The sequence below is a fragment of the Cebus imitator genome, unplaced genomic scaffold (genome assembly GCF_001604975.1).
Source record: "Cebus imitator isolate Cc_AM_T3 unplaced genomic scaffold, Cebus_imitator-1.0 Scaffold681, whole genome shotgun sequence".
In the NCBI taxonomy this organism is placed as follows: Eukaryota; Metazoa; Chordata; class Mammalia; order Primates; family Cebidae; genus Cebus; species Cebus imitator.
In genome coordinates this window covers 3,545-19,193 of record NW_016107996.1, presented here as the reverse complement: position 1 = coordinate 19,193, position 15,649 = coordinate 3,545, and the positions used below count along the sequence as shown (strand labels likewise).

At 45.0% G+C, this 15,649-nt stretch overlaps 4 protein-coding genes and 1 non-coding gene across 5 annotated transcripts; 4 read left to right on the top strand and 1 right to left on the bottom strand.

The window, feature by feature from the left end:
* Positions 1–1,174: 1,174 nt before the first annotated feature.
* LOC119469501 lies at positions 1,175–1,236 on the top strand. Its single transcript, XR_005198322.1, has one exon. It is a non-coding gene; the product is annotated as a U7 small nuclear RNA (small nuclear RNA).
* Positions 1,237–4,366: 3,130 nt separating this feature from the next.
* On the bottom strand, positions 4,367–4,922 carry LOC108296087 (histone H2B type 1-O). The gene has a single exon (XM_017518483.2). The coding sequence runs from the start codon at positions 4,878–4,880 to the stop codon at positions 4,500–4,502; it is 381 nt and encodes a 126-aa protein (XP_017373972.2). The 5' UTR covers positions 4,881–4,922; the 3' UTR covers positions 4,367–4,499.
* Positions 4,923–5,176: 254 nt separating this feature from the next.
* On the top strand, positions 5,177–5,793 carry LOC108296088 (histone H2A type 1). Its single transcript, XM_017518484.2, has one exon. The coding sequence runs from the start codon at positions 5,216–5,218 to the stop codon at positions 5,606–5,608; it is 393 nt and encodes a 130-aa protein (XP_017373973.1). The 5' UTR covers positions 5,177–5,215; the 3' UTR covers positions 5,609–5,793.
* Positions 5,794–7,234: 1,441 nt separating this feature from the next.
* Positions 7,235–9,068, top strand: LOC119469499 (histone H3.1). Its single transcript, XM_037734871.1, has one exon. It carries the CDS (start codon positions 7,281–7,283, stop codon positions 7,689–7,691), a length of 411 nt encoding a protein of 136 aa, XP_037590799.1. The 5' UTR covers positions 7,235–7,280; the 3' UTR covers positions 7,692–9,068.
* Positions 9,069–13,935: 4,867 nt separating this feature from the next.
* On the top strand, positions 13,936–14,972 carry LOC108296089 (histone H4). The gene has a single exon (XM_017518485.2). It carries the CDS (start codon positions 13,962–13,964, stop codon positions 14,271–14,273), a length of 312 nt encoding a protein of 103 aa, XP_017373974.2. The 5' UTR covers positions 13,936–13,961; the 3' UTR covers positions 14,274–14,972.
* Positions 14,973–15,649: the final 677 nt, after the last annotated feature.

Below are 15,649 nucleotides of genomic sequence, written 5' to 3'. Positions count from 1 at the left end.
CAGGAACGGGACCTAGGAGGAGCACGGTAATGAAAACAGGAACGGGACCTAGGAGGAGCACGGTAATGAAAACAGGAATGGGCTTTCAGAAGGATAGATTGTGGCCTGTCTGGATGAGGAACTGATTTCTAGTCTCTTCTCAGTTCCGCTTCTGTTGCTGTTAATCTAGAAAATCTGGGAAGGATTTTCATGATTAATTGCCCTCCTTCTCCTGGAGAATGTGCATTTAGTCAAATAAAGGAGATTCAGAAAAAGCCCCTCTGTGCATTTGCTATTTCCCAAGTGACTTTAGTTGAAGTAATCAGCATAACAATGAGGAATACTTTGGGCTGCTATTTCCTGGATTCCTTCAGCATACATTGTAGAGGTTAGGGGCCAGGCACAGTGGCTCAGGCCTGAAAAGCACTTTGGGAGGCCGAGGTGGGTGGATTACATGAGCCCAGGAGTTCCAGACCAGCCTGGCCAACATGGCGAAATCCCTTCTACAAAAAGTACAAAATTAGCTGGGTGTGGTGGTGCACACCTGTGGTCCCAGCTACTTGGGAGCATGAGGCTTGAGCTTGGGAAGTGGAGATTGCAGTGAGCCGGGATTGTGCCATTGCATATAAGCCTCAGCAACAGAGCCAAAGCAAAAAAAAAAAAAAAAAGAGAGAAAGAAAGAAAGACTCCTTTAATTACATTACAGAGGTAAAGGAAAGCTTCCCCTTCACCCTCTGAAGGAGTGCTGAAAATCACTGACTAAAGGCATATTAATATGAGAAAAAAAATTATTTGATCATAGATGTACATGACATGGGGGCCCTTCAGAATGACGACCTAAAGATACAGGAGGAAATTGTCTATTTTTTTAAAAGTTCCATAAAGTATGAACAGCCTTGTAGAAATATGACTGGACACGAAGGATAGGATCTAATGCTAATACACGGCGTAGGAAAGCCTGTCTGTCCAGATTCTTCTGGGCCTGAGCAGCATTCCTTCTTTCTGGGTATGGGGCAGGTCCCTCTCTGGAACAGGGGTCTTATGACCTATAGTCAAACTTCTGCTTCTGTTGCTGCTGCTGAGGCCTTCATTTCGGGTTATAGTTTTCTGAGCCCCAACAATATATCAAAACATCACACTGTCTTCCAAAAATGTATACAATTATGATTTGTCAATTAAGAATATTAATAGAAAACAGTGTTACAGCTCTTTTAGAATTTGTCTAGCAGGCCTTCCAGTTTTTGCTGGGAAGCCCCCACCCCCACGAAGAATAACATTAATAAAAAATAAGACAAATGTAACAAATAGAACAGATTTATTTACCCAGATAACTACTCAATCCACAATAAACAACTCCAAACATCTTTCAGCACTTTTACTTCATAGCTGTGAGAACTGAATTTTTTGTGTTTTTAGTTCACTTTATCTGTTTACTTAACTCGCAGAAAATAACTCTTGAATGCCCAATGTATGTGAGGCCTGTTGCTCTATCCAGAGGGGCCAAGTGAGGAATTAATTCTTTTCAGCTGAGGATTTAGGAAGCTGGGAAGGCCTGGGCATTTGATCTGGGCCTTGATGGCAGAAAAAGCAGCATGGTGAAAAGCTTCTTATAGCTACAGGAATCTTTGTTAATATCCAGAGATCTCAACTTCAAGGATGAAGGGCTTCATGAGATCTCTGCTTTAGAGATGAAGAGCTTCATGAAGTCAGCAGACTTTTTTTTTTTTTTTAATAGCCTGTAACATGATATAAATTTATTAGCTGTCAGTATTGAAAATTTATATTTTATATTAAACTGCATATACTCTTGAAAAATTGGAAGACAAACTGTCCCTGTGCTTGCACTGCTAAAAGGGAGAAATCAGGGCAACCAAATTGAAAAGGTTTTTGTCTTTAGTTCTTAAGTTCCCACTGACTGACTCTCTTAGTTTCCATAGTAGTTGGCATTTATCAATATGCTTGCACTATGGCGGTTCTTACAGCAGAATTAAGAAAACAGTGGCATATGTTTTGGTCAATTATCTATGAAAACTGGAAAAATGAAATATGGTGTCAGAAGTCTGTGTGCTTCAAGAAAAATGGCAAAGAGCACCTGTCTTTATAGAGGTAAGTCATGATTTTTAATATCCAGCCGTTTTTGCTCTAATGTGCTGGGCCTTTGTGAGCAACTGACTTTTAGCTTGTGCTTTAAGGAATATCTTAACTGTGATCTTATCTGCAAATTAAGCTAAATGTAGGTATTTTATAAAGGGGAACCTGGAGTAGAAGGTTGGGATCGAAGCTTGGAAAATGATCTTAAGTGCTGTTACAGACTTCACTGTTTCCCTAAAACTTAGGCCAGGTGCTGGCAATCCTAGCACTTGCCTGTGTTCCTAGCACTTTGGGAGGCTGAGGCAGGTGGGATCACTTGAGGTGAGGGGTCTGAGACCAGCCTGGCCAATATGCTGAAACCCCATCTGCACTAAAAACACCAAAATTAGCCCGGCATGGTGGCAGGTGTCTGTAGTCCTAACTACTCAGGAGGCTGAGGCAGAACAATTGCTTGAACCCAGGAGGTGGAAGTTGCAGTGAGTCGAGACTGCACCACTGCACTCCAGTCTGGGCGACACAGTGAGTCTCTGTCTCAAAAAACAAAACCAAACCAAAAAACCTCATGTTGAAATCCCAACCCTCAGTGTGGTTGGTATTTGAAGACAGGGCATTTAAAGAGATAATTAAGGTTAAATGGAATTGTAGGGGTGGGGACTTAGTCAAACAGAACTAGAGAGCATGACCCTATTATTATTTATTTTAGGGTACAAAGCATTTTGGCTTTTTTGTTTACTTCTTTTGGAAAGCTCTGAGCAGATCACAAAACTTAACAGGAGTTTCTCCCTTACCCACTCCTCGCTCTTCCTATGTACCTCCCCACTCCCCTCTCACCCCCTTTAACCTCCGCACTAACGACTGTTAGAGAAACTTAAATCGTGCAATTCAAAGGCGTGAGAAATGGAAACCCTACCCTAGTCCACTGACGTAGTAGAAAGGAAGAAAGCATTTTAACTGGGGCTGCAAAGCGCAGCACCTTGAACTTCTGCTTTTTGGCCACAAGGTGGCAGGCGAGGGTCACATATGCTCTCACCCACTCGGAGGCTCGTGCCCCTCAGGTGTTCTCAAGGATGCCGGATGGGTAGGGAGGAAGCATCTCGAAGAAGAGCGCAAAGAGTAATGAAGGGAGGGGACAAATGTGATGCCAACTTAAGCAACATGATGAACTTAGGGGACTGGTCTCCAAGGAGCTTTGCTTGTCGTTGAGCTCTGTCGCCCAGCCCGAGGCGCCAAGGTACAGGGACTGGGGAGAACATTTTAGGGAAGTGAACGGCTAATCCTATAATGTAATCTGCATGACCCGCCGACCAATTGGCGTAATTTCGGGGCTATTTGTCGCCTGTGACAGAGACGAGACTATTCGCCCGAGATAGCCTTCCACCCACTGCTGTTAAGGGAAGTGACAGCAGAAAAAAAAAGGAAAAGTTAAGGGGTGATTGTAAAGCCTGAAGTGGAATTATGGTGCAGGGGCTTTTGCTGTGAATGGAGTTACAATAGAAATAATTCATTGACGGGGGTTAACGCAGTGGCAGGGGATGCAATGCCATGAGAATTCAGGTCTTCACTCTCTTGAATTCCTAACTATCCCACGCTCTTGGTTTACATCCTATTTCTGTGATCTTTTGTGGGGTCCGCTTCTCTTCAAACGCGGGGTTCTCGAACTTGTCGCAGGATTCCCAATCGTGGACTAAAATCCCAGCCTCAACGCTGCCCCCCGCCCTTGTTCCTCCCTCCTCCTGGCGTACCTTCCTCCCCACAGCCGACTGATTAACATCGAGCATTGTAAAAATTTGATTTTTCCAAGTTGTCGGGTTCTTTGTTCAATGTTTTATCTTAAAGGAGCTTCCCGTACTGCTTGACACCAATAATTTCAACTCATCCTAACATATCTGCTGCGATAGCAGGCACGATGATCCTACAATGCCTATTCCCCAGTGTATGTAAAAAGGACACCGGCAAGTCAGTCCCGCCCGGGATCTGTTCTGCTGCAGACAGTGGGACGGTAATTTACAACTTCGGTTCTTGGCGCCAGATCCCGATGCACTGCGGCACAGAACGGAAATTCATTTCCATTCCCAGACGTCTTGGAAAAACACAGCCCGGATGAGACCGGCAAATTGTAGCCCTTGGCGGGCTTTTCAAATAGGGCGCTGCCCAATCAGATAACGGGGATGTTACTGGCACTTGAAGAGTAACGGAAAGTAACCTGGTTGCTGAAAGCACAACTGCAAGCCTTTTCCCCCAAAGTATATCCAAAAACCCAAACTACATTTGCCTGGTGGGAGCTTAGCTTCCCTTTTCCCATCTTCCCTCCTAATGGAGGCCGGCCTGAGCCCACCCAGACGCCTACAAACAATATGTTCCGGCTCTTTTTCTGGAAGTGTTGAGTGGCTCTGAAAAGAGCCTTTGGATTGTCAGCATCTGGGAGGGGCTCACTTGGAGCTGGTGTACTTGGTGACGGCCTTGGTGCCCTCTGACACGGCGTGCTTGGCCAGCTCCCCGGGCAGCAGCAGGCGCACGGCCGTCTGGATCTCCCTGGAGGTGATGGTCGAGCGCTTGTTGTAATGCGCCAGGCGGGAAGCCTCGCCCGCGATGCGCTCGAAGATGTCGTTGACGAAGGAGTTCATGATGCCCATGGCCTTGGAGGAGATGCCGGTGTCGGGGTGCACCTGCTTCAGCACCTTGTACACGTAGATGGAGTAGCTCTCCTTGCGGCTGCGCTTGCGCTTCTTGCCGTCCTTCTTCTGAGCTTTAGTCACCGCCTTCTTGGAGCCCTTTTTTGGGGCCGGAGCGGACTTAGCCGGGTCGGGCATGCCGGAGGACAGTGAAAGAGCACTCGAGAAACAAAGAATGAGGAGGAGCTCAAACAATGAGGACGGACTGGGTTATGCCGTATTTATTGCTGATTCCATATGCAGATGAGATTGAGAAACTCCTCTGTCTGATTGGAAGTTACCCATATGACGCCTATATCAATACAGTCCAATAAAAACACGTATACTGAGAATCCTGATTTGCATCGTTTAAGAGGGAACGGCCAGCTTAGCCAATGACCCAGCTGCTTTTTCGCGCCCAGCAGCTGATATAAAAGCGCATCCCTGCAGTTTTCTTCCAGTCACTTCTGACTTAGATCACTGGTTGTTTTACCATGTCTGGACGTGGCAAGCAGGGCGGTAAAGCCCGCGCCAAGGCCAAGACCCGCTCTTCTCGCGCTGGTCTCCAGTTCCCCGTGGGCCGCGTGCACCGCCTGCTCCGCAAGGGCAACTACGCCGAGCGGGTCGGGGCCGGCGCGCCGGTCTACCTGGCTGCGGTGCTGGAGTACCTGACCGCCGAGATCCTGGAGCTGGCGGGCAACGCGGCCCGCGACAACAAGAAGACCCGCATCATCCCGCGCCACCTGCAGCTGGCCATCCGCAACGACGAGGAGCTCAACAAGCTGCTGGGCAAGGTCACCATCGCGCAGGGCGGCGTCCTGCCCAACATCCAGGCCGTGCTGCTGCCCAAGAAGACCGAGAGCCACCACAAGGCCAAGGGCAAATAAGAGCTGAACTTTAAAAGTGTAAATTTGCAAGACAAAAGGCTCTTTTCAGAGCCACCCACCATTTCTACGGAAGAACTGAGCACTTTGTTCTCCAAACGTCTCAGAAATTCGTGGCCGAGTTTAAGTACGTGAGGTAATTAGTTTCCTATTGGGTAAAACATGAGTATTGACTCAGGCCTAGTAAACACTGTTAAATTGCTACATTATATTCCTTGACATGTACAGGTAAAATGGAAAAAGAATTGCTACATCATAATAATATGGAAGCATCCTCGTTTATTGTCTCCTCTCCAGATCCTCCTGCATCTTTAAAGAACATTTTGGGGCCGGGCGCTGTGGTTTACCCGAGTATTCTCAGCACTTTGGAAAACAGGTAGGTGAGTGGGGAGGGGAGAAATCTCTTGGGGCGTGGAGTTCGAGATCACCTTGATCATAACGAGATCCCTCCCTCTTGAAAAAAAAGTGCTGGCGCGGTGACCCTCGTGAATCACCAGAGCAGAAGGACCACTTTAGCCCCAGGAGGTTTCAGTCAGCCACTGCACTCCAGCCTGGGCGACAGAGCGAGACCCGGTCTCAAAAGGAAAAACAAAACCCAATCAAAAGTTATTTCTAGTGATTATTTGCTCCTATGACTATAACAAATGTTAAGCCAACCTTTTTGTTTTTATGCGTCTTTATCAGTACCAGAGCCTGGTGGGTCCTTTGATTAACATTAAAATTTCCATCCTAATAAAATGGTGTTGTCAGAACTACCCAGATTCACTGGCAAAAATGTAATAACTGACCGAAACCTAATTAAATTAAGCAATGATTTACATAATTAATCCAATCAACCACTGGATTGCGTTAAACTCAGTTAATGAAAATGTCAGGAACCATTCATTGGTATCATTTGATCAAGCACCTACCATACTTCTTCCCCACACCACGTTGGGCAAAACTATGGCTTTGGTATTTTAGGGGACAATGTGCCAGCCTAAGTTTAAACTGTTTTTGTTCTGGGTCTTGGTACAGTCGCTAAAAGATTTAATGAAGCAGTTACAAAACGGAACTACTATTTGGAAATACTAACAAATACATTGTTCTACTGTATATATTTTTCACAATACCGAAATAGGAAAAATGATCCATTGGAAACGAGTTTAAGACTACGATTGACTTACACAAATTCTAGGTCAGATTCTCTTTTTGTTGGGGGAATGTTAACATGATTGTTTAAAAACAATAAATAAAACTGGTAGGGAGGCCGGGCGCGGATTACGCCTGTAATCCCAGCACTTTGGGAGTCTGAGGCGGACCATTCACTTGAGGTCAGGAGTTTGAGACCAGCCTGGCCAACATGGTGAAACCCCCATCTCTATAGACTAAAAACAAAAATTAGCTGAGCGTCATGGCAAGTGCCTGTAGTCTTACCTACTCGTGAGGCTAAGGCAGAATCGCTTGAACCCAGAAGGCGGAGGTTGCAGTGAGCTGAGGGGTCACTGCACTGCCCCCTTAGCAGAATAGAAAAAAAGAAAGAGGGCGTGACAGGAACAAATGAAGATTGTACTAAGAACCAATCAGGTTAGTCCTACAAGAGTTCTGACCAATCAGGATCAGATCGTCGTTATAAATTCTGGCAGAAGCCACTACTCGCTCAGTTGCTCGCTGTGAGAGCAAAGCTTACTTTACTATGGCCAGGACGAAGCAGACGGCCCGCAAATCCACCGGCGGCAAAGCGCCGCGCAAGCAGCTGGCCACGAAGGCAGCCCGCAAGAGCGCCCCGGCCACCGGCGGCGTGAAGAAGCCGCACCGCTACCGGCCCGGCACCGTGGCCCTGCGCGAGATCCGCCGCTACCAGAAGTCCACCGAGCTGCTGATCAGAAAGCTGCCTTTTCAGCGCCTGGTGCGCGAGATCGCGCAGGACTTCAAGACCGACCTGCGCTTCCAGAGCTCCGCGGTGATGGCGCTGCAGGAGGCCTGCGAGGCCTACCTGGTGGGGCTCTTTGAGGACACCAACCTGTGCGCCATCCACGCCAAGCGGGTGACTATCATGCCCAAGGACATCCAGCTCGCGCGCCGCATCCGCGGCGAGAGGGCGTAATCCCCTGCTCGGGAGTGGGTTTCTATTTCCAAAGGCTCTTTTCAGAGCCACTTATGTTCTCAATGGGAATAGCTGTTACACCACAGATTGAAGTGTCTTAAGTGCAACTTTAAAGCAGTGTGAAACTCTGCTTTTAAGATGGTATTCCTCTGGGTATAAGGAAGGCTAAAGATCTCACTTTCTCAAGGAAAGATCAACAAATCTATGTACAAGGTGGTATGAATTCCTTCCTGCTCACGGTGTTCTTTCGGCCAGTACTCTAGGTAACAATTAGATTTCTTAACTGGAAAGGGTTACACTGGCCTTGGCCCCCCGGAAGCTCGCTGAAAATCGCTGACTTGAGACTGGTTGATTAATAGAAAAGGCATACAAGTGTATTTAACACATAGACACGGGAAGTTTCGAAATTAAGACCTACCTGCCAATGAGGCACGTAAGTTTATATGCCACCTTGAGGTTACACAAAGTATGCAAGATTGGATCCTGGCAAAACATGATGTGAGGCAGAGAGGAAGAGGCTTGGCTAGCAAGGGGCAGTCTTGTTATGTGGATGGAAACCCCACAGGTAGCAGTCCTCAGAGAAACTGCAGACTGCAGACAGAAAAGCTCTGAAAGACTTTTGTAAAAGAAATTTATACCTATAAAAGAAATCTACATCAGTAAATGGTGGTTGCACGTACTGGCTTTCTCGGAGGCCCCCTTTCCCTCCCTAAAGAGGAAGATTGATTCAAAGGAGAGGAAACTAGTTTGTCGCAGGCAGTCAGCTATTCTTCTGAGATTACTTGAGAGACTTTATCTACATAGCAAGAAAACCTTTGCCTTTCCTTCCTTGGTGCCTTTGCATTTCCTCCCTCACCCTCTGACCACTTGTGTCACCACCTCTTCCAACCCCCCCCAGAAGTCCCAAGACCTTGTTTCTTTCTGTAGTCTCACAATGGGATACAAATGTCAATTAGGGTGGTCACAAGAGAATAGAAAATTCCAGGCAGCAGTTTCACATCACTAGCAAAAAGGAAACTGTTGAAATAGCTGCACAAGCTAGGGGCCAAAAAGACCCTGAAAACCGGACTGTTGGTCAAGCTGGCTCAGTCCTACTTGACCCACTGTGGCATGGGATTTGACCTAGGTTTCACCTGGGACCTCATTATATACTTAACGTAGAAATTCGATACCCACCAATGCCATGACAGTTCCAAAAACACCCATTTTTCATGGAAAAGTTTTGAGAAATTGTCACCCTTTTCCAGACATCTTCATGAATATTCCATTCCTTGGTTAAAGAAACCCATAAAGATTGAAGCCCTAATCACTGCTGGGCAAGACTGGCTCTCTTGAGCACTTATTTTCACTTTGCAATAAACCTCTGTACTTTCACTATTTTCTGACTTGTCCTTTGATTCTTTCTGGCAATGGTGGTAAGGGCATGGGCCCTGGCTGGGATCAACAACCTAACAGCATTTGGTCAGGCTGCCCTCGAACTCCACTAAATACAAAATTAACCTCCTAGCTGTCCTTGTTCATTGCTGGGCGTAGACTGAACTAACTTTGGGAGAAACTTAGTTTATAGTTTAAAACAAAGACTACAGGCTGGGCATGCGTGGTGGCTCATGCCTATAATCTCAGCACTTTGGGAGGCCAAAGTCAGTGAATCACGAGGTCAGGAGTTCAAGACCAGACTGGCCAAGATGGTGAAACTCCGTCTCTACCAAAAATACAAAAATTAGCCAGGTGTGGTAGCAGGCACCGTAATCCCAGCTGAGGCAGGAGAGTCACTTGAACCCAGGTGGCAGAGGTTGCAGAGGGCCGAGATCGCACTGCTTCGCGCCATTGAACTCCAGCCTGGGTGATAGAGTGACTCTTGTCTCAAAAGAAAAAAAAAAAAAAAGACCTATAATAGCCCTTTCCCAGGGCAGACCTCCTTCTTGCCTGGGGACTAGATGCAAACATTAGCCGCAGGATTTGAAATTATGGTGTAGGAGTCAGGCAACTGGAGGCTAAAAGATGCAGATCCTGCTTAAACTGCTCCTAAGATCAGCACTTGATGAGTCAGCAGGCACCACCCAGATTGATAAACTGCTTCATCTGATCTTGTGTGCAGGCCTCAGCCTCCCAAAATGCTGGGATTACAGGCGTGAGCCACCGTGCCTGGCCAATTTATTTCTTTCTTTTGTTTTCTTTTTCTTCTAGTCAATCTTGAAAGATGCTAGAAGTACAACATTTTCTTTTCTTTTCTTGCTCTGTCACCCAGGCTGGAGTGCAATAGTGCACTCTTGGCTTACTGCAACCTCTGCCTCCTGAGTTCAAGTGATTCTCTTGCCTCAACCTCCTAACAGATTACAATCACAGGCCACCATGCCTGGTTAATTTTTTGTGTGTTTTTAGTGGAGGTTAGGTTTCACTTGCTCTCCACTAAAAGTTGGCCAGGCTAGTTTCGCTCTTCTAGCTTCAATAGCCTCAAGTGATCTGCCTGCCTCGGGCAATACAACTCTTTTTTAATGTGAAAAAAAAAAAAAATACACAATGTATCTCAATTAACCAATAGGGATATAAAGTATCTGATTTAACATAGAGAATTCACAAGGGGCGGTATGTTGCAGCTCACCTCTGTAATCCCAGCAGGTTATAAGGCTGAGGCAGGTGGATCGCTTGAGCCCAGAAGTTTGAGACCAGCCTGGGCAACATGGTGGAACCCCATTTCTACAAAAAATACTAAAAGTAGTTGGGCATGGGTGGTGGCTCAGATCTGTAGTCCCAGGTTCTGGGGAGGCTAAGGTGGGAAGATTAGCACTCCAGCCTTTGTGACAGAGCAAGATCCTATCTCAAGAAAAAAAAAAAGAAAAAGAATGTACACCTTTGAAAAACACAAATGTCAGTGTGGTAGGGCACAGAAAGGTGTGAGACCCAAAGGTTCACAGCTTGAACTATAACAAAAAAGAGGTTAACAAATGAAAAGCATAAGAAATGGATCTAATCAAAGTTTTACCTGACACTGGAGACTTTAGAAATGAAGCTCCAAAGACCCAAGGAAAACTGTCTGTTTTCATAGGTACCTCCAATGAAGAATAGAGAGACATTTAGAAATGTGATTAGGCAAAGACAGTATTGAAGAAACAGCACGGCTTGTCTGTTCAGATTCTTCTCCACCTCTGTGTGTAGCATCCTGTTCTCCAGGTATGGCAGGACGCCTTTGGAATGAGAGTCTTCAAGGGAGAAGGGACAGTGACTTTCTAGGTTTTAAGGCTTGCTTTGGGGGAGAGGAGTTGTAGTTTCCATGACCTGCTTTGGGAAAGAGACCTTCTGGTTTCTATGACTCCCTTCCAGCAGAGAAACGACAGGAGAAAGTACTCAGCATACAAAGATGCCATACTTTGAGGCATTATGTTCTGAGCCCCCCAAAATGTAAATACTCCTAGAGCAAAACTTTTTTTTTTTTTTGAGATGGAGTCTTGCACTGTCACCTAGGCTGGAGTTCAGTGGTGCGATCTCTGCTCACTGCAACCTCTGCTTATTGGGTTCAAGCAATTCTCTTGCCACAGCCTCCTGAATAGCTGGGATTACAGGCATGTGCCACTATGACCAGCTAGTTTTTGTATGTATTTTTAGTAAAGACAGGGTTTCACCATGTTGGCCAAGCTGGTCACAAATTCCTAACTTAAGGTGATCCACCTACCTCAGCCTCCTTGAGTGCTGGGACTACAGGAGTGAGCCACCTCATGCCCAAGGGCAAAATATTTTCTAGGCAATCAAGTAAACCAGAGATCTTTCAAAGGATTGTGAAAGGAAAATAAATCTCAGTACCCCAAAACCACTAAGCCAAGGAAAAGTCAAGCTGTGAACTGTGTCAGGCAAACCTGCCTTTCATTTTATTCCTAAATAAGATAGCTACAATAAAAAGCTATAAACCTCCCTTGCAATATTCCCACAAGGAAATTCCTTGTGGACAAAGGATACAGAGAACTCAAAGTCATCCCTCTGAGGCTCAACTGAGACATATGTGTATCTGATTGCTCCCTCTGCCCTATTGTATATGTAAAAATGCAGATTCACTTTACCAGACTAAATTGTCTATTCAGTGGAAGGCTGATCAAGGACTCAAAATAATGCCACCTTTTGTCTTGACTCCTCTTCTAACCTGGAAGCCCCCACTTGGAGTTGTCCTGCTTTACCGGACCGAACCCACGTACATCTTACACATATTGATCGATATCTTATGTCTCCCTAAAATGTATAAAAGCAAGCTGTACCCCAACCACCTTGGGCACATGTTGCCAGGACCTTCTCAGGCTGTGTCACGGGTGCATCCTTAGCCTTGGTAAAATAAACTTTCTAAATTGATACCTTTTGGTTTACACGATGTTATACAAGGAACCAGAATATTCCTCCCCAAAAATATGCCACTTGGCTATAAGAATTATTTTGAGAAACAGCCGATACAGAAAAAGCACTGAAAATGGTAAAAGTTTCTGTTTTGTAAAAGAAAAACAACAAAAACGAACAAAACTTCCATTTATAAAAGACATTTCCCTTGGTAAAGATGTCCTCCTTGGTTATACCAGAAGAGGAGAATGGCCCCCAGAGACAATTCTTGCCACCTGAGATGACTTGAACCTGCATACAAGACTGTATTAGATAATCCTTATCTTCCATTAGTTTATTCCATATATTTTCCTTCCTACAATTTACTCCGCTAGGAAACGACCCCCTCTTTAAAATGGTATACAACCCCCCATGTCTGTCTCTCTGCCTCCTTGGGCTTTTACTCGCCTTCTGTGAAGGCTGCCACATGGATATGTATAACAATAAATATTTTCCCCTATTGATCTGTCTTTTGTCAGTTTAATTTGTAGGGCCCAACTACAAAGTCTAACAGTGTAAAAGGAAAGTTTCATATACTACAGTTTCTTTTACCACATAAAGGGGCACTTAAAAGGTTTTTCAATGCTTCCAGATTTCATCTTGAAATAGTTTGTTATAAAATAACATATACAAGAACAGTGCATTTTAATGCTGCCTCATTTTTCTGTAGTTGGAAAAGAGGAATTGCTGAGATTAATGGGCCACAAGAGACACAGGATTTAAACCTCCAAGGTTAAGGACCTAGGTTCCACTGTTAAAAGAGGGGGAAAAAGAATCCAGCCTAGTTCAGTGAGAAATTGATTAACAGAACATGAGTAATGTAATGTTTTGTACATACAGAAAACATAGTTTATAATATACTCGAAGAGACTGATTTTTAGAATAAAATTAGATTATTAAAGGAGTAAATAATCAAACACATTTGAAATATAAAAGGTAAACGTTACTGATGTTCAGGAATAAAAAGAGTGAATGTCAGCAGAGAGAAAATCTGATATCTGGAGGTGTGCATGTCAGGGCTAGAGAAAGGTGATTCCAAACACCTTAAGTCAAGAAAGTCACCCAACACTCTCCCTTTGAAACTCTTTTTATTGGAATAAAGTCATCCTTGGTCTCTCCCTCCTGCACTTTATTTGTAAGTTTAAAAGACAGGGTTTCTGGGCACAGCTGATTCCCTAGTTCAACAGAAAAGAATGGGGGAGCTCAAGTGGTATGTCCACCACTATAAGAAAATAGAGGGTAAAAGCCACCTTTCTTCCTCAACCAGCTTCCTGAAGTGTTTCTAGGTGAATGAGGAAAAATATAGAAAGTCAGTTTTTCCCCCAAAAATGTGGTCAGCGAGGGAGACAAAGAAAGAAAGGACGGCTACAGAAAGAGCAAAACCTAAGGAAAATAAAAGAGAACCAAATTTGAGAAAAGGTGAGAAATTTCACCTTCAAGCTCTCATCAGGCGTCGTCCTTTGCAGTCAGCCACTCCATAGGCTGATCACTTTGAGATTGTAGGAAGCAGTTTCTACACACTATTTCACAAATGCCCCAAGCCACTGTGATTATCCCTCTAGAGAGAGCGCCACTAGGTTCCAGCAGCCACAAGGCACTAGAGCAATGGATGCTTAGAGGTGACAGGGAAAACAGACAGCGAAGACTCAAAGGAAAATCCCTGCAGCGGTGCTCAGCGCAAAACACTGTGGAAGGGCAAGGTGAACGGAGTATTTTTAATTGGGCATCATTTTTAGAAACTCGAGTTTAAGCACCGCCCTTTCTATGTTTTCCTGAAGTCGTGGGCAGGGCTCAAGGTCTGTAAATTGAGTGACCGGATGCAGCTGGTGTGAGAGTTCTCAATCAGGTCCGACTTATCACTATATAAACTGCTGCTGCGAGGGTCGCTTTCTTGCGTTCTCCTTAGAACAAAGCATGTCTGGCCGCGGCAAAGGCGGGAAGGGGCTGGGGAAGGGAGGAGCCAAGCGCCACCGCAAGGTGCTGCGCGACAACATCCAGGGCATCACCAAGCCCGCCATCCGGCGCCTGGCTCGCCGCGGCGGCGTGAAGCGCATCTCCGGCCTCATCTACGAGGAGACCCGCGGGGTGCTCAAGGTGTTCCTGGAGAACGTGATCCGGGACGCCGTGACCTACACGGAGCACGCCAAGCGCAAGACGGTCACCGCCATGGACGTGGTGTACGCGCTCAAGCGCCAGGGCCGCACCCTCTACGGCTTCGGCGGCTAAATGACATTTTGAAGCCCTGTCATTCACTAAAAAGGCCCTTTTTAGGGCCCCCAAGCTTTCAACAAAAGAGTTGAAATGACTGCAAACTGAGTTTCTGAATAGAGCCATTGTCACTGAGTTCTCCCATCCTGCTTTACAGGGGATGTTGAAAATAGGCGACCTTGGGCCAAGATTTTTCGGAGGCCAGAAGAGCCTCTGCTGGCCAGTAACTTCTGGCGACCGCTTGGAAGTTGCCTGCAGCCCGTTTACTGCTCAGATTCATTTAGAAAGTCAAGGAGTTTGGGGTCTAAGTTAATGCCAGGCTAGAGATTTAACTTTTCCTCTGGACCTTCAAACGTCTCGGGAAGAGATGAGGGGTTTGAGGGGCTCCATTAAAGGCTGGGGCCTCTAGGAAAAGTTCGTGTTGGCTGGTTTAAGAGGACTTGGGTGGCACAGAGCTCTGCGCACTTGGGACCGACCATACTTTACTACTGTAGAACACAGTCGGCAGTTTTACTCTCGGTAGTAATAGTTACCTCCTTTATATGTTTGCCTTCTGGCACTATTTTTAAATACTGGGAATTTATCAGGTATACAAAACATGCTAGTGACCACACTACTTATTCAACAAGTGCAGTTAAAATCCCTCCTTATGTCCCTTCCCAGCAGCACAGCCTTCCTTTTCCACCATTCTAGAATTAACTAATATTCTGAATTTGGCACTTTTTGTTCCCATGCGTTTTAACTTTAGATGTGCATACACCTAACCTATTTTAAACGTCTCCATGAATTGCTTTTACATTTGCTCTTGAAATATATCCATGTTGAAATGTGCAGTTTATTTTCAACATTAGCCTAGTTTTCTAATGTGTCAGTAAATACTTTGTTGTTTTTTTTTTCTTTTCCTCATTACAAAACAGTACAACAGCACTGTACACAGCTGTGCATTTTCTGGAATTCCAATTTCATGGAAGTGGGATTGTTTGGTAAGAGTATGTGCATATTCAACATCAATAAAATTGAACAGTTTGCTTTCCAGGGTAGTATTTTAAATTTACACTCTCATATTCCACCAGTTGTGCTCAAGAGTTCTTGTTCATCAGCATTTGCTAATGTCAGATATATATATATATATATATATATATATATATATATATATATATATTTTTTTTCAATGAGATTGTTGGCTATTTGGAGATTTTCCCACTTTTCTGGGAATGGTCTATTCAGATTCTCTCCACTAAGTACTGTTTATATATTTGAGGTTTAACCTTTTGTCAGTAAGTGACAAATTTGTTCTGTCACCTTGTGGGTTCATTTTCAAGTGTTTGCAATACTTTTTGACGTACAAAATTTTAATAATGTTGAATTTATATTTTTTATAGTTTTTGAATGCT

Excerpts from the sequence above, each read along its gene's own strand:
- LOC108296087 (XM_017518483.2), bottom strand. The coding sequence starts at position 4,880 with ATGCCCGACCCGGCTAAGTCCGCTCCGGCCCCAAAAAAGGGCTCCAAG.
- LOC108296088 (XM_017518484.2), top strand. The coding sequence starts at position 5,216 with ATGTCTGGACGTGGCAAGCAGGGCGGTAAAGCCCGCGCCAAGGCCAAG.
- LOC119469499 (XM_037734871.1), top strand. The coding sequence starts at position 7,281 with ATGGCCAGGACGAAGCAGACGGCCCGCAAATCCACCGGCGGCAAAGCG.
- LOC108296089 (XM_017518485.2), top strand. The coding sequence starts at position 13,962 with ATGTCTGGCCGCGGCAAAGGCGGGAAGGGGCTGGGGAAGGGAGGAGCC.